Source organism: Mustelus asterias, chromosome 22, assembly GCF_964213995.1.
Source record: "Mustelus asterias chromosome 22, sMusAst1.hap1.1, whole genome shotgun sequence".
NCBI classification, from domain to species: Eukaryota; Metazoa; Chordata; class Chondrichthyes; order Carcharhiniformes; family Triakidae; genus Mustelus; species Mustelus asterias.
The window spans coordinates 5743330-5770755 of NC_135822.1; the positions used below are offsets into that span (position 1 = coordinate 5743330).

General features: G+C 41.2%; 1 protein-coding gene across 1 annotated transcript in view; it reads right to left on the minus strand.

Moving 5' to 3' along the window:
- ube4b (ubiquitination factor E4B, UFD2 homolog (S. cerevisiae)) overlaps window positions 1–27426 on the minus strand; it is an 81384-nt gene that overhangs the window by 20681 nt on the left and 33277 nt on the right. The window contains exons 7-18 of the mRNA XM_078238684.1: window positions 26129–26545; window positions 20783–20908; window positions 17697–17832; window positions 14623–14723; window positions 11689–11803; window positions 8159–8242; window positions 6897–6953; window positions 5991–6107; window positions 3910–4008; window positions 2033–2146; window positions 939–1137; window positions 531–666 (exon numbers count right to left, since the gene is read on the minus strand). Coding sequence (XP_078094810.1) covers window positions 531–666; window positions 939–1137; window positions 2033–2146; window positions 3910–4008; window positions 5991–6107; window positions 6897–6953; window positions 8159–8242; window positions 11689–11803; window positions 14623–14723; window positions 17697–17832; window positions 20783–20908; window positions 26129–26545 — 1701 coding nt within the window. The remainder of the gene's footprint in view (window positions 1–530; window positions 667–938; window positions 1138–2032; window positions 2147–3909; window positions 4009–5990; window positions 6108–6896; window positions 6954–8158; window positions 8243–11688; window positions 11804–14622; window positions 14724–17696; window positions 17833–20782; window positions 20909–26128; window positions 26546–27426) is intronic.

Below are 27426 nucleotides of genomic sequence, written 5' to 3' on the forward strand. Positions count from 1 at the left end.
AGGTCCTTCGGCCCATTGAGACTTCACCGACATGCGAGAAAGATCTGAACCCCACCTAATCCTAAGTGAAAGAAAGCTCCTTTAAGCTTTCTGGATCAAAATATGGATCCGTAAAACAGGTTATAAATGTACTTATCATATTTATGGTTTCGGTTGCCTGCTGCGGTCTCAGTACATGGGAACTACGCTATATGATGTACTTCTGCTGACCTCTTAAATCACTTACTAATAGACTGTATATTCCTCTACAAAGTTTTTTCGGAGGTCCATGAAAGGCACTGCATAAATGCGTATCTAAATTTACAATCATAGAATCATAGAGTGCAGAAGAGGCCCTTCAGCCCATCGAGTCTGCACCGACACACGAGAAGCACCCAAATTCCCATCTAATCCTATTTACCAGCACTGGGCCCATAGCCTTGAATGTTACCAAGTGTCAAGTGCTCATCCAGATACTTTTTAAAGGGCGAGAGGCAACCCGCTTCTACCACCCTCGCAGGCAGCACATCCCAGACCGAATTCCCTCCTACCTGTTGAGATCTCGAATAGCTCGTAGTCTCCTTATATATCGGCGGCAACTTGGCAAGATAGCAAGATGGTGCGCATGTAACGTCAGGAAAAAGCATTCTGTGGGGAACTTTGGCTCAGCAAACTTGGACTGATCATCTATTTAGATGGAAAAAACAGGATTAGGCTGTTGAGTTGGAAGATCAGCTATGATCACAATGAATGGCGGAGCAGGCTCGAAGGGCCAAACACCCTCCCCCTGCTCCTATCTTCTATGTTTCTAAAACAATAATATATAAATTTAATAAAACTGCTTAACTAAAAAGGAACACACTTCTACAGTTGGGTAACAATGCACACCTTCCTAAGGCAAGACAGCTGCAGGAAAAATAGATGCACATCGTTTCAGCAAATCTTTCTGTAATACTTACTGAGCTCAGAAAGCCAGCTTTTAATGTCCTCCATGGAAGCTTTCACGCGTGTCTCATCAGCGGGTATGTTGATGCGACACTTGGGGTGGAAAATGTACATTGGGTCAACCGTTTCCAGCTTGATCTTCGTGCTCAGTTGCTGCAGCACCCACAGAAAATTCAACATGAACCCATCTGTTGATACCAGTCGGTCATCTGTCTGTAAAAATGAATTTTCACATTAAAAAAAATGTCCTACACACTTGAGTTTTGATTTCCAGTTGTAGTTATGAAACCGGGCACTGTTCTTTGGCAAAACACTCCAAGGGTTGTGAATAAAGTCCAGTCCATCTCGCAAACCAGCCTCCCATCCAATGACTGTCTTCACTTCCCGCTGCCTCGGCAAAGCAGTCGGCATAATCAAGGACCCCACGCACCCTGGACATCCTCTCTTCCACCTTCTTCCGTCGGGAAAAAGATACAAAAGCAACCGACTCAAGAACAGCTTCTTCCCTGCTGCTGTCAGACTTTTGAATGGACCTACCTCGCACTAAGTTGATCTTTCTCTACACCCTAGCTATGACTGTAACACTACATTCTGCACCCTCTCCTTTCTTTCTCCATGAATGGTATGCTTCGTCTGTATCACGCGCAAGAAACAGTATTAGTGTACAGTGAAAAGTAAAACAAAATCAAAATCATTTCTAACATGGCTGCGCTGATGTGAGCATCGCTGGCAAGGTCAGCATTCATTGCTCATTCCCAATTACCATTCAGAAAACAATTTTTAAAATCTGCTTCAAATACTGCACTTCGACTTCCTAAAACTCTTGACATTCTGTTTGAGATGCAAACCACAATATAAAATTGTCCCAACAAAGCCAACTACAAAAAAAAAAATTGGGATTTGTAGACTCTCCTGCTACCACTTCAATGGGAAGGTCTGTGGAAATCCCAGGGAAACCACAATAGTCAGTCAAATCTCAGGCATCTAAAGAGAGAGAGACAGCATCACAGCAATAACACACTTACATCCACCGCCGAGAAAGAGTTCTCACGTCAACACGTCAATGAAGCAACAATGAGATAGCCTGACAGGCGTCATGTCCACTTACTTGCATTTGTGCCTTTTTCATGTTGCGGTTTACCACTGCCGCCATGTAATTTAAAGCTGACTCGCGGGTCTCACCGTTCAGTAAAATATTGTGCAAAACTTTGAAGAGATCAGTCTGTTAAAAAAAACCCAGAGGATCACAAGCTGGAAGGTGGTTATCCACTCCACTCGGTGGTTCAACAGAAAAAAAAATGCACGGGCAAAGGGCCTACTTACCATTAGTCTAAAACGTCAGCAGAAAACCTAGATTCAAAGCTGCAGGTATATATAGACTGCACACACTAAATGTTAGTTATGGGGCTACACCTGAAAGTATCCTTCTCACACCCAACAACAGCTCATGACAGACTGGATGATATTGATTTACGGAACTGAAACTGTAGCCCTGGAGACACCATTAATGTTAATGAGCGTCAAATAGTTGCCAGAATCAATCATCCTTTCTCTCCCAGTGCAACATTTAGAATAAGGTAAACTTAACCATAGAATCCTACAATGTAGAGAGAAGCCATCCAGCCCATCGAGTCTGCACCTACTCTCCGAAAGAACATCCCACCAAGACACATCCACTTCCCTATCCCCGTAACCCTGCGCATTTACCATGGCCAATCCACCTAACCTATATACCTTTGGAATGTGGGAGGAAACCCACGCAGACAAGGGGGGGAGAGAGAGAGAGAGAGAGAGAACGTGCAAACTCCACACAGACTGTGACCCAAGGCCAGAATTGAACCCAGGCCCCTGGTGCTGAGAGGCAACAGTGTTAACCGCTGTGCCACCATGCCACCCTAATAGACGTTATTAAACTGGTCATTCCAAACATTAGAAATTAAAACAGGAAATTCTGAAAACAGTGTGGTATATTGCAAGATAAATGTGAGCATTTGGTCACATTGCCCTCTTTGCTGCCATCTCTGATGGAGGCGTGTAAATACACTTTGCTTCCCCTTTCTCTCAATTTTACCTCTCCCCACACCCATTCCCCCTCTGATTTCAGCTTCTCTGCCCTTTGGCCATTCACACCTTCTATTCTCTCTATGGACTGCCATTAGCAGCCTTTCCCCTTGTTTTTCTGGCTATGACTCATCTTTCATTCCCTCCCCCTGCAGTATAAATATCTCCCACTTTCTGTGCCTTTTAGCTTTGACAAAGGGTCAGCTGGACTCGAAACGTCAGCTCTTTTCTCTCCTTACAGATGCTGCCAGACCTGCTGAGATTTTTCAGCATTATCTCTTTTGGTGTAAATACACTTAGTTCAATAATGGCTGCCTGCAGTTTAGTGGGTGCAGGCTGGTCTTACTCAGTGTGCAATACACAACATTCAGGAGATCAGGCAGCATCTGTGGACAGGTTAGACCAAGGTGGCTGCTCTCTAAGGCAAGTGCAAAAGATTCCAAGAAGAACAGGGGAGCTATCCCTAGTGACCTGACCAAGATTTATCCCTCAATCAACATCACAAAAGGTCATCATCACATTGCTGCGCAAAAACTAGCTACCGCATTTCCTACACTGCACTTAAAATACTTCATCAGCTACAAAGTACTTCGAGGCATCCAGTGGCCGTGAAAGATGTTATGTAAATGCAAGCTTTGTAAAATTATTTTGCAAACTTTAACAATTTCATGTTGAAGCCTTGTGAGGAGCAAATACACATCTCACTATGACTTCCCTGCTATTTTGTGGCCAAATAGCGATGCTTAAATCCATACTTTTAAGACCATAAAACTTGTTGTGATATTAATTACCAATGCAATTTAATGGTGACATCTTGTGGCAGCACAAGAAAACAACATGGGAAGATAAAACGCCCAAGCAGAGGGAGGAAATCAAGAATCGTTTGCAATTATTATTGAGCTGTGCTTTCAGTCCGTTACTTACCCTGGCTGATTCCAGGTGATGCTGCAAGGACTGACTGACAACTCTAGTATTTTCAAGTGTAAGCGTAGGTCCAGAGAAATATTTCTCGACAACCCTGGTCTAAAGCAAGACAGGCGTTTAATATAAACAAAATAGTACACTCTTAAAAGGGAACAAAGCTAAACATTTTTAATTTAAAATTAGATTACATCCTATGCTTCAAGAACTAATTTTTTCACATTTTCAAACTTCATTTGAACAAGACATCCATTATACAACTTCACGTTTATGAAAGCTGACAATTAAAAAGGTCAGTCACCTGTCTATCATAAATGATTTTTTTTTAGGACTCAAAGAGAAGGATGATTATTTATCATCATCATAGAAATCATAGAAACCCTACAGTACAGAAAGAGGCCATTTGGCCCATCGAGTCTGCACCGACCACAATCCCATAATTTACTCCATAATGTTTTAGACTAAAAATAAAGCAATAATATTTTGGGAAGGGAATGAATGGGATTTGGATCTACAAAGATTTAAAATGCATGTTTAACTTTTTCTCCCCAAACATTATTAAAATTTCAGACTGGGCTTTAGCTCCACAAGAAACAGCACTTCCACCACCCCAAAAGGCAGCTTCCTAAAGCTTGGGCTACAGCGTAATGAGGAAACAGGACAGCCAGTTCATCAAAATTAATCACCAGCACTTCAATGCTTCCTAACAGGGCACATTGAAAATATGTTCTGGTCACCCTATTATAGAAAAGATATTATTAAACTAGAAAGAGTACAGAAGAGATTTACTAAGATGCTACCGGGACTTGATGGTTTGAGTTATAAGGAGAGGCTGGATAGACTGGGACTTTTTTCTCTGGAGCGTAGAAGGCTGAGGGGTGATCTTATAGAGGTCTATAAAATAATGAGGGGCATAGATCAGCTAGATAGTCAATATCTTTTCCCAAAGGTAGGGGAGTCTAAAACTAGAGGGCATAGGTTTAAGGTGAGAAGGGAGATACACAAAAATGCCCAGAGGGGCAATTTTTTCACAGAGGGTGGTGAGCGTCTGAAACAAGCTGCCAGAGGCAGTATTAGAGGCAGGTACAATTTTGTCTTTTAAAAAGCATTTAGACAGTTACATGGGTAAGATGTGTATAGAGGGATATGGGCCAAATGCGGGCAATTGGGATTAGCTTAGGGGTTTAAAAAAAGAGTGGCATGGACAAGTTTGGCCGAAGGGCCTGTTTCCATGCTGTAAACCTCTATGACTATGTAAGTAGGCATTGCTTGTTGCTATGCCTCTCAGCACCATCCCAATTCATCCGTGCTTTCCACCTCACTGGCCAATGACCTAGACTGAAATAGTCACAAGACTTGCACTTTATTTTCCCTGAAAAGTTCTTTTTAATTGAGGCTTGGTGAAGTGAGCTAGGGAGGTGATAAATCATTCAATTATAGAAACACTCACTTCATGAAATATAAAGGAATGTTATACCATTCATCAGTGGGCAAAATTAACAGACAATATAAAAATAGGAGGTGCAGGCCCTTCGAGCCTGCCCTACCGTTCAACATGATCATGGCTAATCCTCTATCTCAACGCCACACTCCAGTGCTCTCCCCATATCCCTTGACAACCTTAAAGTCTAGAAATCTACTTCCTTCTTAAATATATTCAGTGATTTGGCCTCCGCAGTCTTCTGTGGTAGAGAATTCCACAGATTCACCACCGTGTGAAGAGATCTCTCTTCAGATCAGTCTTAAATGGCCTCCCCTGTATCCCGAGACTGAGATTCCTTGTTCTAGACCCCCCCAGTCAGAGGAAACAACATCCCTGCATCCAGTCTGTCCAGACTGTTCAAAGAGGGTAAATTCTTTTAGTGATGTAAATGGGACACAACGGTATTTATTTATTAATAAAAACCAGTTCCATGTGCAGTTTTTCAGACAGATACAAGACAGAAGTTATTACATCTGTTACTCTTCAATTCTCCCAGACAGCAGCTTCCTCTCACTGCAGCTATCATCACGGCCGGTCATGTTGGTCCTTCTGAATTACTTTAGAGACACAAATGGGTAATTAAATATTGGATGGTACTTACATCATCCTCTGCAAACACAGACAGACTGAAGAAAGAGCCAAGAACTGAAAGCCTTTGCAACTCTCTGCCTGTGCCTTGACTTAAAGGATCAGGCAAAAACAAAGGAAGTGAGATCACCTGGGAAGGCAAGGGAATGCACAGTTAAACAATGGATTCATTCTTCGAACATCAATAAATGCAGTTCCATCCCCACCATGCTCCAGTCTCCCCTTAATGAGTTGTTCCTATTTCTGTCTCTCCCAAAAGCATTGATTATTTGCTTCTTTACAGCTGCACAGTGACCGATTGCTACCTGCACCTTGCATAGGATATCGCAGCCAAGTCTAACCCTACCATATCTGAAATCCACACTTGCCAGCTTCTGGTGGGGTTGCTGGATAACCATCAGAATGAGAACCTTGGCTGAAGGCACTCCTGAGTTAGAATGGGAGCAAAGTAATATCCAAAACACTGCTCTAGCTAAAACCAGCTATGAAGTGGAGATGCTGGTGTTGGACTGGGATGGGCTCAGTAAGAAGTCTCAACACCAAGGAGAAATGCTCCGAAAGCTCGTGATTCCAAATAAACTGTTGGACTTTAACCTGGAGTTGAGACTTCTTACTAAGACCAACTAATTCAACCCAGATCAGGGATTGCACGGCAAGAGTTTATCATCAACATGAGAGTCAGCCACTCATTGTATAAACTCCTCAAGTCACCATGATAGCCAGCAAATAAACTTAAAGCTTCAAATGAATTTTATATATAAAAAATACAGATAACCCATTTGCTGGTCATCATAAAATTTTACACAGGAAAGAATATTATTCTGTCCTTTTTATTTTTGATCAATTGTTGTATCTTAAAGAAACTATTTAATGTCAAAAACTGTAGAGCAGTGTCAATACAAAAAGAAATTAACCTCACCAAAGTACACACAGGATGTGTCTTCCCAAACTTAATTTCACACAATTCTTGTAATGCCTGAAATAAAAGAAGTGTTTTATTCAGTTTAACTAAAAGAAACCGAACAAATTCGCAACACTGACTAAATTCAATTTGGTTTTGATAAGTTAAAATTTTTGTCAAACTATATTGCCACCTATTGTTGTGTAGGAAGATTCTTCAGAAGTTAAATAATCCTGATGATCCGCTGAATTTATCATCAAGACAGCTATATTTCAATATGGAGTAGCATACTAATAGAAGACATGTTGTGCTTTTTTTTCTGGTTTTACTTTACGAAGACAATCAGTACCATCTTTATACACCCACTTCCCAGCTCACATCCTCCACAGCAAAACATATTTTAGTTCGTGTCCAGCAGATTTTAGTTTTTTTTTTCCAGTATGGGGGCATATTCTGAATTCCTTCTATAAAGATAATAAAGCCCTTATAATGGAAAAGGCCCTTCTACCCTCACTGTCTTCCAATGCACATTTTTATTCAATCAAGTCCTGGCCCCAACCACACTTCTTGGCAAACTGATGAGAAAAAGGTGCACTCCCACAACCCAGGGCATGAAGACGGCTTATTGACGTTTAATCTAAAGTTCTCCTAGTGCAGTCATACAGTTAACTCACAGCTACTCAAAGCAAAGCAGTTTGTAAAAGCAAGTGACAGTGATGGCTTTGGCCCAGTATTAGCAAGAAAGCAAAAGGTCTCTTTCTAAAATATCCAATAAATGCCATTATTGGATGGCATCATTTGCTATGGCTAATACTCTGATTGTGCACAGAGCATTAGTTCCCTGAATCCATGTCTTGCGATTGCCCCTCTGGGCAACCTGCATGATGCAAATTAACTTAATTCTCAATTGGTTTGGTTTCATGATTTGCACTGACGGGTTTAAACCAAACAAGGTGCTCACCTTTTTAACATGAATATCCAAAATAATATTGCACACGAGAATGAGGTGCTTAAACAAGAACACTTGTTAAATATAAAGAATTCTAAAGGAAATACCATGTTCATTTGTATCTAGTATTTTTGCATAATCATAGGTCAGAATAACAGTAGTCACAACAGACCAGAGATTTTATACAACAAAAGAAAAGTTTAATTTGTAGCACATGAACCACACTCAACACCATCTTGAAAGAATTCATGCAATGAACTCTGCAAATAAATTAGAACCGTGAACATTCGGTCCAGAACATAGGAAACATTACGTTTCTCCCCCTCCTTACCACAAGTGGATACTTGAAGTTATCACCATCCAAAGAGCATTCTTTCACAGCCAATGCTAGACCTTGTACAATTGGAATAAAGATCTGTTGGACAGAGGATGAAAATTTCAAACTCAGAACCTTATCGCAATTAATTTTTCCAAGTACCCAAAAAAGTGAAATTTTATGGCAAAATTTCATCTCAGAACAGTCCAAGAAATATATGGGTATGAAAGTACATGACATGGGAGAGTGTATACTATTCCCAATTGTCCAGACTTTAGCTTAGCCAGCTGTGGTTAATGGTACTTTTGTTTACCTGTAAGGTGTAAATAAATATTCAAAATCTATGTGGCATTCCTAATCTTTTGTGTCCACATTTGCAATGGATTACCGAGGTAAATTTAATTAAACAGAAATTGCAATTTTTAAAATACTTTTCCAATTCAATCAAATCAAGTCCAATTCAGAGTCTCAACAAGTTGAGACATTTCCGATCCAGGCTGGCACGACAGGGCGAGGGACCAAATTACCCTGTCCTGGGCCTGATCTACATGAGCCAAGCTGATTGGAGGATGGAAAGCAATTCCACCTCCAAGACTTGAGCTCATTTGCATCTTAGCCAAAAGGCCGAGATACCGCTTTTAAAAATTACTTCATATGAAACTTCAATGTAACCTAATGACCTCAACCAAGTGCAGCATCCGCATAACTACACTTGATCTTAGCCAAAAGGCTGCCAAGCTCGAAGAATTAATTTTTAAAAAAAATATACTTTTCCAATTCAATCAAATCAAATCCAATTCAGAGTCTCAACAAGTTGAGACATTTCAGATCCAGGCTGACAAGACAGGGCGAGCGACCAAACCAACCTGTCCTGGGCCTGATCTACACGAGCCAAGCTGATTGGAGAAGGGGGAGGTTCCTCCTCCAAGACTTGAGCTCATTTGCATCTTAGCCAAAAGGCCGAGATGCCGCTTTTAAAAATTGCTTCATATGAAACATATGAAGCTTCAGTGTAACCTAATGACCTTGACCAAGTGCGGCCGACCATGGGCTGCCGACCATACTACACTTGATCTTAGCCAAAAGGCCGAGAAGCTGCCAAGCTCGAAGAATTAATTACAACAACTCAATGCATTGCCAACCCATCATTTACACTCTCCCCTTGAAATCACCAATGCTTTCACCTCCCAGTGTCATTTCATAGTCATCCTGCAGTCTGTTCACTTTCCAGAATAGTTGTGTTTGCACACAGCTAGAAACAGGCAGTCTGTTGTACAGGTTAAATAAAATTAAAATCTTGTACTAAAAAAAAAAAATCACCAAACAGTTCTAAGATGTAGTGAAACCCCACTGCACATTAATTTAAAATCCATAGCAAGTAGAAACATCAACTAAACAACCAATCCAATTTAGTAAGCGGAACAGGACAGAGAAGTACTTGCAATTTCCAGCACTAAACTTCCAGCTTGCTATGCTATCTAACCATAGGGTAATTCAATTTGCTGGTGCAAAACGCAAATGTTCAAGGATACTTCGATGCTACTAATAGGACCTTGCTTGATGTTAGAACTTGAAAACCTTTTAGATTGCAAGGGAAACAAATAAACTTGTATTTATCTAGTTTCATTCATAACCACAAGACAAACCAAAACATGTCTCAGCCAATAAAGCAAATAGAAACAGGTAACCAATTTCTGTAGAGCAACATCCCACAATAATAAATGAAAATGACCAATGAGTCTATTATTGTTATGTTGGTTGGTCAAGGAATGTTGGTCGGTCAAGGAATGTTGGTCAAGAGACAAGGAAACCTCCCCCGCCCCAACCTCCTTTTGAATACTGCCACATGAACTGTGCATCCACTGGAGACAGGCAAGCCACAGTTTACAGTCTCACCCAAAAGACTGCAGTTAGTATTAGCCTCAGAAAAGATATACTGGCCTTGGAGGGAGTGCAGGCTAGAGTTACCAGAATCATGGAATCCTTACAGTGCAGGAGGCCATTCGGCCCATCAAGTCTGCACCACTTCTGACAGAGCATCTTACCCAATACCCATAACCCCACAATTTACTCCACTCAGAATCCCTACAGTGAAGCGGCGGCCATTCAGCCCATTGAGTCTCCACCGACCACAATCCCACCCAGGCCCTCTCCCCGTAACCCCACATATTTACTCCGCTAATCCCCTGACACTAAGGAGCAATTTATCATGGCCAATCAACCTAACCCACACATCTTTGGACTGTGGGAGGAAACCGGAGCACTCGGAAGAAACCCATGCAGACACAGGGAGAATGTGCAAACCCCACACAGACAGTGACCCAAAGCTGGAATTGAACCCAGGTTCTCTGGGGCTGTGAGGCAGCAATGCTAACCACTGTGCCACCGTGCCACATTCATCCCCCTAACATACACATTCTGGGTCACTAAGGGACAATTTAGCCTGGCCAATCCACCTATTCTGCACATCTTTGGACTGCGGGAGGAAACCAGAGCACCCAGAGGAAAACCTGGGAGAAAGTGCAAACTCCACACAGTCACCCAAGGCTAGAATCAAACCCAGGTCCTTGCGCTGTGAGGCAGCATGCCGCAAGAGGATCAAAACTGTTCACAGCATTCCAAGTGTGGTCTAACTAGTACCTTGTATAGTTTTAGTAAGACTTCCCAATTTTTATACTCCATTCCCTTTGAAATAAAGGAAATAAGCAGATTCCATTTGTCTGCCCAGTTACCAGCTGAACTTGCATGCTCGCTTTTGTGATTCATGCATGAGGACCCCCAAATCCCTGTGCTGCAGCTTTCTCCATTTAAATATTCAGCTCCTTTATTTTTCCCAGCAAAGTGCATAACTTCACATTTTCCTACATCATATTTGATCTGCCAAGATTTTGCCCATGCACTTAACCTGTCCATATCCCTCTGTAGACTCTGCACCATCCTCACCACTTGCCATCCCACCAATTTTTGAGTCACCTGCAAACTCAGCAATAGTACATTTACTTCCCTCACCCAAGTCATCAATATATTTTGTAAGTAATTGTGGTCCCAACACTGATCCCTGTGGCACTCCACTAGTTACAGGTTGTCATCCTGAAAACACCCCTCTTATCCCAACTCTGTCTTTTATTAGTTAGCCAATCCTCTATCCGTGCTAATCTACTGCCCCCAACCTCATGGGCTTTTATCTTAAGTAGCCTTTCGTGCAGTACCCTTTTGGAAATCCAAGTATATTACATCGATTGGTTCCCCTTTATCTATTCTGCTTGTTACCACCTCCTAGAATTCTAAGAAATTTGTCAGGCATGATTTTCCCTTCATGAAGCCATGCTAACTCTGTTTGATTATCTTATGTATTTCTAAATGCTCTGCTACGGACTCTAACATTTTTCCAATGACAGAAATTAAGTTAATTGACCTATAGTTACTTTTTTTTGTCTCCTGCCCTTCCAGTCTTTGGACTCAATCTCACAAACCAGTGAACCAAAGCTCACATTTTTAATAAGACATGGATGAATGAATCCAGAAATATCTTCAAAACTTCTCACCTGTTTGAATACCTCTGTGTCCTGGTGAGTCATTCTAACCAGCTCTTGAATGAAGCCATAAGGAAGATTCCGACACAACATATACGGTACTAGCAATGACTGCTGCAATAACGACCTGTGCAATATAAATATATTTTTTGTCTCATTAGCTTCGTTGCAATATTCCAATTCCAAGACAGAGTTCACTTGCGGCTGCCCAGATTGACAATTAGCCTAGGAGATGTTCCCTGGTAACAACAGCTCGTCTAAAATGTTGATAGCATGAAAGATGTCTGCAATGTTGTATTTTAATTTTCAGGGAAAGATGAATGTTTGCATTATTTCATCTTCAGAAGGAACCTGGTCTTTAAAACAGTACTGCAATGCCAGCTTATCCAAATCTGAGCATGCAAAAAGGAAGTGCACTGCATCAAAAATATTGCTTTTATTCTTTCACAGGTTGTGGGCATCACTGGCTAGGCCAGCATTGGTTGCCTATCTCGAGGGGGCGGTGGAGAATCATTATCTTGAAACAACGCAGCGCAAGTGGGGTAAGGACATCCACACTACTATTAGGGAGGGAGTTCCAGGATTTTGACCCAGCAACAGTAAAGATATAGCGATATATTCCCAAGTCAGGATGGGGTGGAGCTTGGAGGGGAACTTGCAGGTGGTGTTCCCTTACATCTGCTGTATTTGCCTTTCTGGTGATAGAGGTTGAGGGTTTGGGAGTTGCTGTTGAAAGAGCCCTGGCACGTTGCTGCAGTGCACCCTTCGGATGATACACACTGCTCGCCACTGTGCATCAGTGAAGGGAATAAATGTTTGAAGGTGGTAGATAGGATGCCATTCAAGCAGGCTGCTTTATCCTGGATGGTACCGGGTTTCTTGAGTGTTGTTGGAGCTGCACTCATGCAGATAAGTGGGGAGTATTCCATCACACTCCTGACTTGTGTTGTGACATGTTACATGCATTCACACAAAGCAAAAGAACCCAAAAGACTTGTTGGGTATTTTCCTTGGGCTGCTGCTTCTCCCTGTCATAAATATTTCAAAATGGACACCTCCACCTTTTATGGACTGCTTCTAGGTCTTTATGGGTAATTGTGTTACGCAGAGCTTCACTGACACCTCTTTCCATTGATCTTCTATACAAACACAAATTAAATTGGTAACTTAATCCTCTATAAAGTCAATTTAGCCTTGGATATTTCTGCCTTGTGGAGACGCGATGGAAATCCTATTCAACTCCCTGTGTGTAATATGACTGTTAAATAGACAAGGGATGGAAAATGCAGCTTCCAGATTTACTGAGCCAGTATCAATATAGACACATTAGATCCTTGCATTTGACAATGGAGTTGAGACAAGGGCAGAAAGATGGCGGTTGGAAGAAATATGCAGTGGCTGAGAAGGGTCTTCCATTGTCATTATCCTTCAGCATGCTCCTGGAGTAGTGCAAACATTTGATCATGGGAGGGGTGAGGAAATATCATGATCAATTCAGACAACAAGGCAAACTGTCCACCAAGTAGATCTGTGGGCATCATGTGGCAAGGATAAGAGGGTAAACTTGGATGTGTCAAGATGCCCTCTGGGCCCAGGTGGCACTGGCACTGCCAAAGGGCCAATGCCTAGGAGGCATCCTCCATCCCCCGACCCTCTGGGGAGCCCCGATTTGTCCCCCCCCCCCCCCCCACTCCAGCGGGGTCAGCCCACTAGCTCCCACATGGGGATCTACTGTAAACCCCACTGGAGTGACATACTCCTGGCAGATTTGGGGGGGGGGGGGCAGCGGGATGGGAGAATTGCCTCCTTAATTTTTTTCCTCGAATAACAAAGAAACCCTTCTAACCTATAAATCTTTGGACACTAAGGCGCAATTTAGCATAGCCAATCCACCTAACCTGCACATCTTTGTACTGTGGGAGGAAACCAGAGCACCCGGAGGAAACCCACGCAGACACGGGGAGAATGTACAAACTCCACACGGTCACCCAAGGCCGGAATTGAACTCGGGTCCCTGGCACTGTGAGGCAACAGTGCTAACCATTGTGCCTCCGTGCCACCCTTGGTAACGTTCAATCAAAAGGCTCGTGAGAGAAGGAAAATCGACCACTAACGGATTTGAAAATCTTTTTAAAACTAATGAACAAACAGATACAGTGAAATATATTTTAGTCCCGAGATGTAACATTTAAGGTTATGGGCCAAGTGCTGGCGAGTGGGATTAGGTGGGCAGGTCAGGGCATTTCATGCGTCGGTGCAGACTCGATGGGCCGAACGGCCTCTTCTGCACTGTAGTATTCTGAGATTCTGCAAATTCTGGAGAAGAGAGAATTTATATTGTTTGTGTTCTAATTGATTGATCTTCTCCATTGATATGATGCAATTAAACTAAAAGCTGCAGCCTGTAGAGTCAGCTATTATTTACAAGATTCCACAAAATTACATCGAAACTATAATTGGTTTCAAATCACTGTCAAATACCTATACCCAAGGGTATAAAAAAAATCAATACACATGACTCCAGTAGAAGAAATAGGATGTTGATTAGAAGCCAACTTTTTTTTTTGAAACAAATTTTTCATTTCCTCGTCTGGAAAGGCAAGGACACAACCAATAGCAAATTGGACTCGTCAAATACTGGCTTTAAGGTTTGTCTATCCCTGCTCCAATGGAAAGATTAGCGATCCAGCGTGTTCTGTTTAATGTTGAGATTTGAACCAGTGAGTACAATAGTAGAAAAGCAAGCAGCTTCACTGCTGTTCTACCAAGATTTTAATGGCGTTTTATCACAAAAGACTTATTTTGCAAAAGTTAAAACCAGGAATGAGACGAAAATCGGGTTAAATCAGCAGAGAAAGTTTTGATTTGGTGTCGATGTTCCTCCCAAAAATTCCATGAATCAGTAAGTAAACTGAATTACACTTACATTTTAACAAATAAACTAACCTTGGCTGTGTGAGGGCCCCCTGCAATACAAGAGCTGTATGGGAGATACACTGAGATCGGATGTTGCTGAGCAGCTGACTAACAGATGGTTGACTGCACATCTGAAAACATTTGAGACATTTTTGGTTACACTTAACATTCTGTGGTCATTCAGCATTCATTTAACATTTCAAAAGGTAACATAAAATATTCTCCAAAGATGACTGAGATACAAGGACTCCCTCCCTTCAGGGTAAAGTTCACTCCCCTTACCCCCGCACCAAAAACACTTAAATAGTACACTCATCATGCCTTTAGTTATTCTGTTAGCAGATTAATTGAGCAGTTAATTTCTCGTTAGTTTCAGTCAGTGCTACTCAATATCATGGTGAAACAGATTTATATTTTCTTAAGGGGTGGGGGTGGGGAGACTCTGCCTTCCACCTCAAAACATCATGTGGCATTGTGCAACTACCCTGCATTTCTATCCAAATGTGAAATGGCGACACGCTGGACACTGTCAACATGTTTACTGATTTGAAATATTTTTAGCAACCAGTTGCCCTTTGAAGTCACTTGCAGTGTTCCAGCGCTTGAAGTATCGACTGCCATCAGCAGTACATTGAAATGGATGTTAAGGCTTGCAAGTATCCAAAGTATAACGTACAGGGTAAATGGTAGGACTCTGAAGAGTGCAGTTGAACAGAGGGATCTGGGAATACAGGTACAGAATTCCCTAAAAGTGACATCACAGGTGGATAGGGTCGTAAAGAATGCCTTTGGTACATTGGCCTTTATAAATCGGAGCATCGAGTATAAAAGTTCGAGTGTTATGGTAAGGTTATATAAGGCATTGGTGAGGCCGAATTTAGAGTACTGTGTACAGTTGGTCACCTAGTTACAGGAAGGATGTAAATAAGGTTGAAAGAGTACAGAGAAGGTTCACAAGGATGTTGCCGGGACTTGAGAAGCTGAGTTACAGAGAGAGATTGAATAGGTTGGGACTTTATTCCCTGGAGCGTAGAAGAATGAGGGGAGATTTGATAGAGGTGTATAAGATTTTGATGGGTATAGATAGAGTGAATGCAAGCAGGCTTTTTCCACTGAGGCTAGGGGAGAAAAAAATCAGAGGGCATGGGTTAAGGGTGAAAGGAGAAAAGTTTAAAGGGAATATTAGGGGGGGCTTCTTCACGCAGAGAGTGGTGGGAGTGTGGAATGAACTGCCGGATAAAGTGGTAAATGCAGGGTCACTTTTAACATTTAAGAAAAACTTGGACGGGTTCATGGGTGAGAGGGGTGTGGAGGGATATGGTCCAAGTGCAGGTCAGTGGGACTAGGCAAAAAATGGTTCGGCACAGACAAGAAGGGCCAAAAGGCCTGTTTCTGAGCTGTAATTTTCTATGGTTCTAAGTATCGTGGTGACACTATGATCAAATGGTACACAAATATAAACACCTTTTTAAAAATGGCTTTTCTGATCTTAGTACATCTGGCAGGTTTACCATGTGTATGCTGCCTGCGAGGCCCAGGCACCAAACTGGAGATGTTGGTTTTAGAACTTGGCACAAACAAGAACAACTTCAGCTGACAAAATGCAACATGTCTCTTGGCCTCATAGAATCATAGAAACCCTACAGTGCAGAAAGAGGCCATTTGGCCCATCGAGTCTGCACTGACCACGATCCCACCCAGGCCCTATCCCCATATCCCTACATATTTACCCGCTAATCCCTCTAACCTAAGCATCCCGGGACACTAAGGGGCAATTTAGCATGGCCAATTAACCTAACCCGCACATCTTTGGACTGTGGGAGGAAACTGGAGCACCTGGAGGGGGAAACCCACGCAGACACAAGGAGAATGTGCAAACTCCACACAGACAGTGACCCAAGCCGGGAATTGAACCCGGGTCCCTGAGGCAGCAGTGCTAACCACTGTGCCAGCCCACTTTGTTAACTAGATATACTGTTTTGAACGAATGAATGGATGTCAATAATAAACCAGCTAATTGTGAAAACAATGCACAGTCTGAAAAAAATATTCAGTCTGAAATTTTAAACAGCTTTGCAATTTGTATTCGTGTATTTTATTGGAATATATATTATGGGAAAAATGTTTGTCAATTTAACCAGCAGTAGTTCAATTTCAGTCAACATTTCCACTAGCTGTTTTGAGCAGTTTACTTTTGCTCCCGCTCCGAGCGAATGCATTGGCCCATGGTTCCATTAATTAAAGTAATACATTAATTAGATCAGCCTAACCGATTTGGAAGCTTCAATAATTTCACATGAGCCGCTTTTAGATTACACAAGACCTGTAACAGTACTACCTGCTCCAGACTTTTTTAAATCTAGCTGCAGGAGCAAAAAGGTACATCTACAGTGGGGTTTTAGGGTTGATGGGATCATATGCTTTGGTCAGACCAACTCTGGTGATAAATCTTAATGAGCCCAGTAGGTTTATTTTTGGGTTGCAGCCAGTAGCGAGAGGCCCATCTGCTGGTGCTAACATGGGTGTCACATAACACAAACGCAACTTTACGAGAGAATACATAACTTCAGTCCCCCCCCTCCTCCCTCCTCCCTCCCCCTCCACCATACACAAAAATGGATGAATGAAAAGACTCCCCCATCAAACAGGGAGGTTACTTTATCAAGGAAATGGATAAATATTTGAGTTGGGTACTGAACCAGAGGAATAAAGCAAAGGGCATCAAATGTGTCATGATCCACGAATTGTACTGTATTCCTTCAGGAAAGGAGGGGAAAATAAATAAATTACTTGTTTGATGTGGTCAGCAGGTCAGGATTGGACAGTGGAGATGCAATTACGGATGAGCATTTTGATTTGGCTCAATTACCTTTCGAGCATGGGTGTAAAGTTCCTCAGCAGATTAATTGGTTAGGATAGAATCCATTACGAGATAGGTTCCACATGGTCTGTAAATGGGGGTAGGCTTGACATGCTAAACAGCCTCACTTCATACTTTACATTCTTATGGTCAAAGTAACTGAGCATTGGTGCTAGTTGGACACCAAGATCGCAAATTAATTTTTTGCTAGACTGATTTTTAAAAAACTGTTTTATTATTTTACCTTTGGAGCTTTTCTCTCTTCTATTCCAACTCTGTCAAAGCACTCTATGAGGTAGTTCAACATCTCTGTCTCCTTACAAGCTTCGATTGTAAAACGATCACTGCCGGACTCTGTGCAAGCGCCAAGCGTGCCCAAACTGTGATGGGGCAAAGGGGAATGGAAAATAAATAAATATCAAGCATTTCTAAGCAACAAGTATGACACACGTGGTGCTGGGAGCATTCATGCCTTGTGTATAATGATATGGATAATATTAAAGAGTCAATGTTGAATATTTACCTCATGTAGTAAGTTATATCTGTACTTTGTGCAAATAATTACAAGTTACAATTAGCTGTCATTATCAAAATGGTGCTCATTAGAGCTTTGGATTAGAGTCTTGAATAAGCTACAATAAAGCAACTGACTTATGAAATGTTCATTCAGGTGCTAAACAACTGTTGCCATTTAAAAAGGAGGACAACTAAAGTGGAACAGTCTGAAGTCCAGTTAGTAAAGATTCCACACTTATTTACTTGAACGAGCTTCATTTTTGTCCTGCGATGAGATGGCAAAGATGTGTTCCCAACATTCTCAAATCAATTTACACTCCTATCTACCAATTCACAAAATAAAAAGCACAGAGTTGGCATGTAGGAAAAAGGGAGAAAGAAGAAGCACTGAGAAAGGGGAAGACAGAACAACTTTTTGGTTCCTGCGGCAAAAGAACTTAACAGATACCTCCTGATCATATGAAAAACACTTTATAAGCCAGTCAAATTGCCATTCAGAGAGGACATATGGACATACATGTCAGTAGCAGTGAGGTTTCCTGGATCAAATTACATAATTTGCTTGAAGGAATAAAGTTAGTGAACGTGCATTAATCCAGGTATACAAGGTCACACTTTTCAATGCATGCTGTCCAAAGGTACAAGAATATCTAAATAGCAAAGTTTAACAGACAAATAATAAATAGACTATGCCCTACAGAAACACGATAGATAACAGCTAGTTTCTCAGCCAAACTCAGTTATTTTAGTATCACCACTTTAAAATAATTACCATCCATACCACTTTGCAGTGTCTGAAGAATACGAAACAAGATCAAGCATATTGGAGTCTAAAACAAGCTTGAAAGTCAAATTTTAATTCACTGAAATTCATCTCACATTTTGAATAAAGATGCTTCTCATCCAAGATTAGACAGCAGCGCGTCTTTAACTTCAGAACAACACAATACCATCTCCTACATCAGAATGTCACAAACTCCTCAAGTTGGTCAATTAGTACAAAGTTCGGAGCAATTTTGGATCGTCATGAATGGATCAAACTTGCTACATGCAGGACCTTTACAGCGGAGAAAGAACGGACTTTCATTTAATCAAAGTCTAGAGGTAGAAGGGTAGTGTTCAAATACACTACGGACAGCCCTCCACATTTTCCTGAAGTAGTGGATTACGTGCATCATGGTTTAAAAAAAAACTTAATTTCAACGGCATTAGTGGACAATAATGGATCAAAAATTTCATGGGACATGGGTGTTACTGGCTGGCCAGCATTTATGCCCATCCATAATTGCCCTCGAGAAGGTGGTGGTGAGCCACCTTCTTGAACCGCTGCAGTCCATGTTGTGTAGGTACACCCAGTGCTGTTAGGGAGGGAGTTACAGTATTTTAACCCAGTGATAGTGAAGGAATCTAGCTCATTTACAGCCTCCAGTGCCAGGGAGCATGATGTGAGGCTCTATGGTCTGAATGGCCTGCTCCTATTTTCTACGTTACAGCACCAAAAAAAAGACTTCCAACCATAGGAAACCACACAACTCCATTCCCAGAAGTTATTTCTCCAATGTCCTTTCCCACCATTTGTCAACATAACAGATATGCTGAAAAACACGAGGTCAAGCAAGCAATATACTCTTAAACCTCAATCATTTAAGACTGCACCATAAACAGTTACTGAAAAAAAAATCATTAAGACTAAGCCTTTCAAAACTAGGACATGGATCTCCCCCTTTTCATATTAATTTCCATTAAGCGCAACTAAAATTGGGAAATCTCAAATGAAGTCATGGGTGTAAAAGCATGCCTTATTACATACAAGGAACAGCTCTTTGGGGTACCCTTCCATTTCCTCCCAAATCCAAAGCAGCTGGTAAGGGTACAACAAATCAAACCATTTTCAGCTTGCCCTGCGCACAAGAGTACTTCCCAATTTTGTTTCCAAGGGAATATAATGATTCAAATATGTCCTACTGCATCGAACATGTAGTCTAAACACATTCATTAGCAATCTGTTTCACCAACTTTTTAAAACCACATTGCATTTCAATACAACGTATATTCACATTCAGTACCACTGGGCTTCAAGTTTTTAAGAAAAACCATCCAACCCTAGCAATTAATTGAATTTGTAGCTTCACACAGGTACTGTTGATCCATTCAGAAAACACAACTTGACTGTTTTAGTCGGTGAAATCAAATGGTGAAGACATTCATATCTGTGGCTTCCGGTTTGTGCCTCTATTGCTGCATTACTTCCAATTTGCTTCTATCTGGCAAACATTATATTTGGCAAGCATTATATTTGTTTTAAAGGATAAATACCAGCACAGTACATTACAGCACCAATGTTCAAGATCATGAATGAAGCATCAAAGGGTTGCAATCAATCCACACCATTGAGCACTCAATATTTTTTTTACAAGACAAAAGGAGAGTGTGTGTTATTCGGGACTGCGTTTCACACTTCTTTGCATCTGGTCTAAGGTCTAAGAATAGAGGGAAGGAACTTCACAGTTTACTGACAAATATATTTATATATTTTCAGTTGCACTATACAAACAGGGCTGGCTCACTCCCAAGTTATTATTCCCCAACACAGCATTTACAGCTCAAATCAAAAGCTCAAAACTCAAACAAAGCAGACTAGAGGTGAGCAAAGTGAAAGAGAGTGTGTGATAAGAAATGGGTCGAGGTAATATAAAGGACCTACTGTAGCTAAATGCAGAGAGAGGAAAAAGAAAATCACACTGTTAGTTGCACATTCAAATGTTTAACCCATGCCTGTTATAACAAAAGCTACCAGCCTTGTACAACCAATACCTGGAACCAAACTGCACACTAGACAAATCAACATCCTCTTCCTCATCATCGTCATCATCATCACTGCTGTCCTCAGGTAAATCAGAAAGAGCGAAGAGGAGGAGGGAAAAAGGGTTGTTGTAGATACTACCAGAGGGAAGATTGAGAGATTTAGCATAAAACTAAGCCAGGGAGGGGAAAAAAAAAGACATTGAATCAAAATATGAACTTTAATGAATTGGTTTTCCCTTGTGTATTGTGTTTAAATGTAATGTACTTTGAGTGTGTTAAACTGTTAAAGGAGCCCATTGTTTAAGAAACTACTTCATTTAGAAAGAACTCTACACGCTGAAACTTTCATGAGTGCTGCAGACGTCTGGACTTATGCTCTGTATAGCCAAACCCAACATGACAAATTTGATTGAGAGAAATTTAATCCTAAAGGAAGAAAAGAATAAATTGGAATTGGTATAATTTTGTACTTCTGCAAATAGCCTGGTTACAATTGTAACTGGTTTGATTCACTCTAATCTTTAATTCAGTAATATAGCACAAACTACCATGGAGAAATTCAGCGCACACTCAATTTTAAAAGTACTAATACCATTGAGAAAATACAAGAGGATTCTAGTAGCTAAATAAACACTTTATCCGCAACATAAAAAGCAAATCAAATTCTACTGGGGCCATTTTTAAGGCCCAGCAAGGTAGGTTCCTTTTACTAAAATTGCAACCAGTAGTAACCTAAAGAATGCTAACGCAATAAACTAGTGGGGACAATGGTGTCAGGTTACGATGCAGCCTTCAAAGTCCATGCAACCATAAGGCGTCAGCAAATAAAATGTTAAATAGGATCAATTAAAAGATATGCAACTTGGAAAGTGTTCAGGATCAGCTATTAGCCAAACATAGACTCTCGGCCCAGTATTAATGGAGTAGTCCACATCACAAACTGGGAGTCTCTTTCAGAAGGGCTATTATGGCCATCGATGCAAGGAATTCAAAAATATAATACTGATGCATCAAAGGATTTCTTCTCAGCCTCGAGTTAAGGCACATTATTTGAACAGGATAAATGGAGTTTCACTCTGCACTATCCATATTTAAGCTTACCGAGCAAAGTTTACCGTAGGTGCTGAATGGCCAAGTGTTTCCTTCCTCTGCAATGGCGTCTCTCATTACATGAGAAAATTGTACATAAACCTCACAAAAATGATTTTACAAGCCAAATCTTGCAGAACAAAGTCATTTTGAATTGAAATTTCAGAAGTTTTACAAAATTCAAGTGATTTCCATCATTCAGAAGGGAATGAGAATGTTTGTTGGCTATAACAACTTTGATGACAATATTATCAACATACCACAGGTGAAACTACTTCACAATTTTTGGTGGTAATATCAAAACAAGTGCAAACTAAAAGGGAGATAAAGATTCCAGTGAATAAGTGAACTGTGGAAAAGCTTCTTTAGGTACGACAGAATGTGTACTTCACCTGGTGTTTAGTAATCACCCTTAAGCACAGTCTTAATAGGGGGATAACATGACAATATTGACCCAAAGTCAAACGTGGCAACAAAAAAAAAAGGAATCAAGCACCACTCAAACCTAATTACCAAATATGGAAGACAGAAAAGATGGAACAAAGAACAGTACAGCACTGGAACAGGCCCTTGGGCCCACCAAGCCTGCGCCGATCATGATGTCTGCCTAAACTAAAACTGTATGCACTTAGAGTCCATATCCTTCCATTCTCATCCTATTCATGTATTCATCTAGATACCCCTTAAATGCCACTATCGTACCCGCTCCCACCACCTCCCCGGGCAGTGCGTTCCAGACATTCACCACCCTCTGTAAAAAAAAAACTTGACTGAAATAAAAACAGAAAATGCTGGAAATGTTCAGCAGGTCAGACGGCACCCGTGGAGAGAAACAGAGTTAACGCTTCAGGTCGACGACCCTTCATCACAAGCCGAGTAATTCCAGCATTTTCTGCTTTTATTCCATTTTTCTGGCACCTACAGTATTTTGCCTGTACCTCAATACATCTTCCAGCTCCACACCCAGGTTACCTAACGGGCAACTGATTCCTAACCTACCAACCTACTCTTTTCCTGATTACTCTCTTGCCCTTAAAATATTTATAAAACATCGTGATTTTTTTCTTTCATTCTAATCTTTTCTTTCCTTCTCTGCCACCGCCCTGCCTCATCAATAAGACATTGGGGCTCAGAGGGTTGATGCAGTTTGATGGACAAGTTGACTCCATTCTGAACCATGAGGAAACAAGCCCCTCCCACTTTGACAATTTGCCCCTTACAAAGATGGCGGTCACCCATCCGCACTGCCGCACATTTTTCAGTAACAAATTCTGAAGTTTCACAAGGATAGAATGAGTACCTTTAAACATGGGATAAATAGTGATGAGCTGAATTTCTCCAGGAGTGCCTTTACGATTAACAGTTATTAAAATGTCTATAACAGCAGATTAACAGATGACCACCTGCAGTACTCAATCATTCAAATAGCTTGAGCAACTGTTTCAGCATTTTATTCCTAGCCTGACTCGCCAGATGTATATTCAACTTTCTGCAGCAATGCCAGTTTTTGGAATGTGCCATTTATATTCACTGGGATGTGGGTCTATGATTATCTAGAACTCAGCAGAAAACAGAGCAGCATGAACATAAACTGCAATATTGGAAATGGGCATCCTGAGCAAATAAATAAGCTGACATGACTGGAAAAGACCATGGTAACAACTGGTTCAAATTCAAGACTGTACACTACTCACTATTTCTTAAATCAATTCTTCCAGAAAAAAAATATTCACCTCCTTTTGAATGGGTCAAAATAACTGGCTTTAATTAGTTTCTCCCCGAGCTGTTTGCTCCTCATCTTCAACATCATGTGAAATAGTTAAATCATATCATAAAATCTCAGAATACCCACAGTGCAGGAGGCCATTCGGCCCATTGAGACTGCACTGACTCTCCAACAGAGCAACCCACTCCTGCCCTAACCCCATAACCCCACGTATTTACTTCACTAATTCCCCTAACTTGCACATCTTTGGACTATGGGAGGAAACCAGAACACTCAGACAAAACCCACGCAAATATGTGGAGAACGTTCAAACTCCACAGTCACTCAAGGCCGGAACTGAACCCAGGTCCCTGGCGCTGATTCAGCTGTGCCACTCCCAATATAAGCTCTGTTCACCTTTCCTTTTCTAAGCTTGCACCTGCGGCCACTGTTTTTGCTTATGCAAACTGGAGCTCAGTTTAATTATGCTTAGAAGTTTCAAAGTTTTGACAAGGTCTCCCAAGCTTCATTTCTCCAATGTACACATTTACTGCTTCTTCTCTGAACCTAAGTGCCTAGTCTTGAATATCACAGAATCCCTACAGTGCAGAAGGAGGCCCTTCAGCCCATCGAGTCTGCACAGACAATCCACCCAGGCCCTTTCCCCATAACTCCACATATTTACCCCACTAATCCCTCTAACCGACGCACCCCGGGACACTAAGGGGCAATTTAGCATGGCCAATCAACTAACTCGTACATCTTTGGACTGTGGGAGGAAATCGAAGCACCCGGAGGGAACCCACGCAGACACGGGGAGAACATGCAGACTTCGCACAGACAGTGACCCAAGCTGGGAATTGAACCCAGGTCCTGGGAGCTGTGAGGCGGCCACTGTGCCACCATGCTGCCCTTTTATCAGTTTAGCTGCCCTCCTTTTCAGCCTCTCTTAAGCCAGGATGCCCTCATTGTGCTATAAAGTTACTCATAGCTCCAGCTGATTTCCACCCATAAAGCCATAACAATTCCCTCTTATTTGTCCAATTTTTCCTCAGCGCTTCATTATTTTCTACTTTCATTTGTTGCTTTCATGCTTTACCTACTCCATCGCTAGACCAATTTTATAACTGCCATTACATTTTGATCTTTCCAATCTTTAAGCATCACACCCGTTTTGAATGAATTCCTTCGCAATGCCTGCCAGGATATGTACGACCACTTTCATTTGCAACTTTCCTCGGACCATCGCAAATTGATCCAGGTCAGCTGATGACTCTTGTTTTAAAGCTCTCAGCCTAATTATTTCATCATAATTCCTAATATTTAATACTTTCTTCATCCCAGGAAATTCCACTATAGACTGGGAAGAGAGCCTGCAGCTTCTTCAGTCAACATGGATATCAAAAACGTGTTTAAGATATTGCTTAGCCATTTATTAGAAGCATGCTTGGAATGCTAGCATTTCCCTGGCCTCCATTATTCCCTGACTATATATATATATATATACACACATCTATAAAAACCTTTTATACTGCACTTACTATTCCCCATAATCTTAAATTTTGTTTCCTAATAAAGCTCTCAACTAGTTTCTTAACCTTGTTCTACTATCTGTCCCCATTTTATCTGCAGGTTTATACTGGAGTACTTCTCCCTTTCCCCCACATTACTTCACTTGCTTCCCCCATCATTCTTCTCATTACACTTCTTTCACAATGGAACATGGTTGCTTTGAATTCTCTAACCCATTTTTAAAAAGGCATCCCAACCATCTTGTGTACGGTCGAATATCTTCATTATGGTGTGTGCTAAAATCAAAATGTTCTAATGGATAGGCTTGAGGGGTTACAAAATTATTCAACCTTGCCGTTAGTAGAAGCTGGATTCTGTGGAATACACTGAGGAATATCCCTGGCCTGCTCTCACCTTAAGAAGTCTCACAACACCAGGTTAAAGTCCAACAGGTTTATTTGGTAGCAAATACCATAAGCTTTCGGAGCACAGCTCCTTCGTCAGATGGAGTGGTTATCTGTTCTCCAACAGTGCACAGACACAGAAATCAAGTTACAGAATATTCTGTAACTTGATTTCTGTGTCTGTGCACTGTTGGAGAACAGATAACCACTCCATCTGACGAAGGAGCAGCACGCTCCGAAAGCTTATGGTATTTGCTACCAAATAAACCTGTTGGACTTTAACCTGGTGTTGTTAGACTTCTTACTGTGCTTACCCCAGTCCAACGCCGGCATCTCCACATCATGACTGCTCTCACCCCTCAGGTTTACTACATTCTCTTTATTTCCTAAAAGGTGGCAAATCTCATGCGCCGAGGGGATTCAACTGGGAAGCTGCCAAAACTCAGGCCCTCAATAAAAAGGCCTGAAAACAAAACAAGATCTACCCTTTCTTTGCTAAAATAAAGTCCAAGTGTGTTGAAAACTTAATTGGCAAACTTGTGACTTTTATGGTAATTCAAATCTGTATGTTTTACACACAAAGTAGAATAAATATTCTAAAAGAGGTCATAATAGGATTTTTTTTCACAACTTGATGTACAATACCTAGGTGGTAGCTGGTTCAGTGAAGAGGAGCGGGAAGCTGCTGGAGGAGTGAATGGAAATAATGGTGGACCCATTACAGAACGTCGTTGTCTTGGTGAACTCATTGGGATTGATGAAGGGCTACTGGCCATGGCTTGTGGGCTGGAAGACACAGGTGTGATTGGCAATGGATTTGTAGCAACATTTCTTAGCCTGGGAGAAGTTGAGAATAAGGGTGGGTAGCTCGTGCTCAATGACGGTTGTCCTGAAGAACTGGCCTGTGTTGAGGATGAACTAGTTGCCATAGTACTTTGACATGGAGAACTGGGCGTCAATGAAACAGGGCTTGCAAACTTAGGCTGTTGGTTTGCACTGCCAGCAATCTTGGAAGAGTGGCTGGTAACGAAGGATCGAGAACTTGGGCTGCTTCCATACAGACTAGAATATTGAGATAGAAAGAAGTTAGAAAGCAGGAAGAGAGAAAAATGAAAAGAACATGCAAAAGATCAACAGGGTTGTAACACTAGGAAAGCCTGCTTTTATGCTTCCACATATATTAGCATTCATATACACAATGGAAGCATGTAATCCCAATTTGTTCTGCAAATAATGACCATATGAATTAAATATTCTTACAATACCCAACACAATCACAATGAGTGGTCAAGAGCTTAGTCACATTAAATACCACAGCAGCTTAAAATTCAGTTCTACATCATTACTGGGACACGAGCACTGGTAAATAGATTTTATGATCATAGACATTGGCATAGACATAAATTGCTTGTTTTTCATCCCCTCACTACTTCAATTATTACAGCAAGTAACTTAGAGCAAGATTTTCCTGATTATATTAAATTGCAGTAGTGAGATTAAGAGAACAAACAATATTTTGCACTGAAATGAGTCCGCCCCAATCAAAAGCTCCAGATATTCTTGTCCACATCGTCAGACAATTGGTTGAAAGCACCTCATCACTGCCTCAAGTAATTCCTAAGGCAAAAATATGTCCTGGCCTGAACTTGGAAGGTCGAGGAATTGATTAGCATGGAGAATTTATTCAAAGATTCAATTAAAGTTAATGGAAAATAAGCACAATCAAAATAAAAGTTTTATAATTTACACCAATGGAACACTAATTGAGAATATCATTCTACATTAGCCTCCAATCGTGAGCATATGGAGAAAATAACTTGCTTTAGTTTAGTACAATGAGAATTAAACAATAATATGGTATTCATACCACACAAAATTTGATTTACAGCAGTGAATTATGCTTGTGGGTTTTACAAATCGTGACCCAAATGATTTAGTGCCGT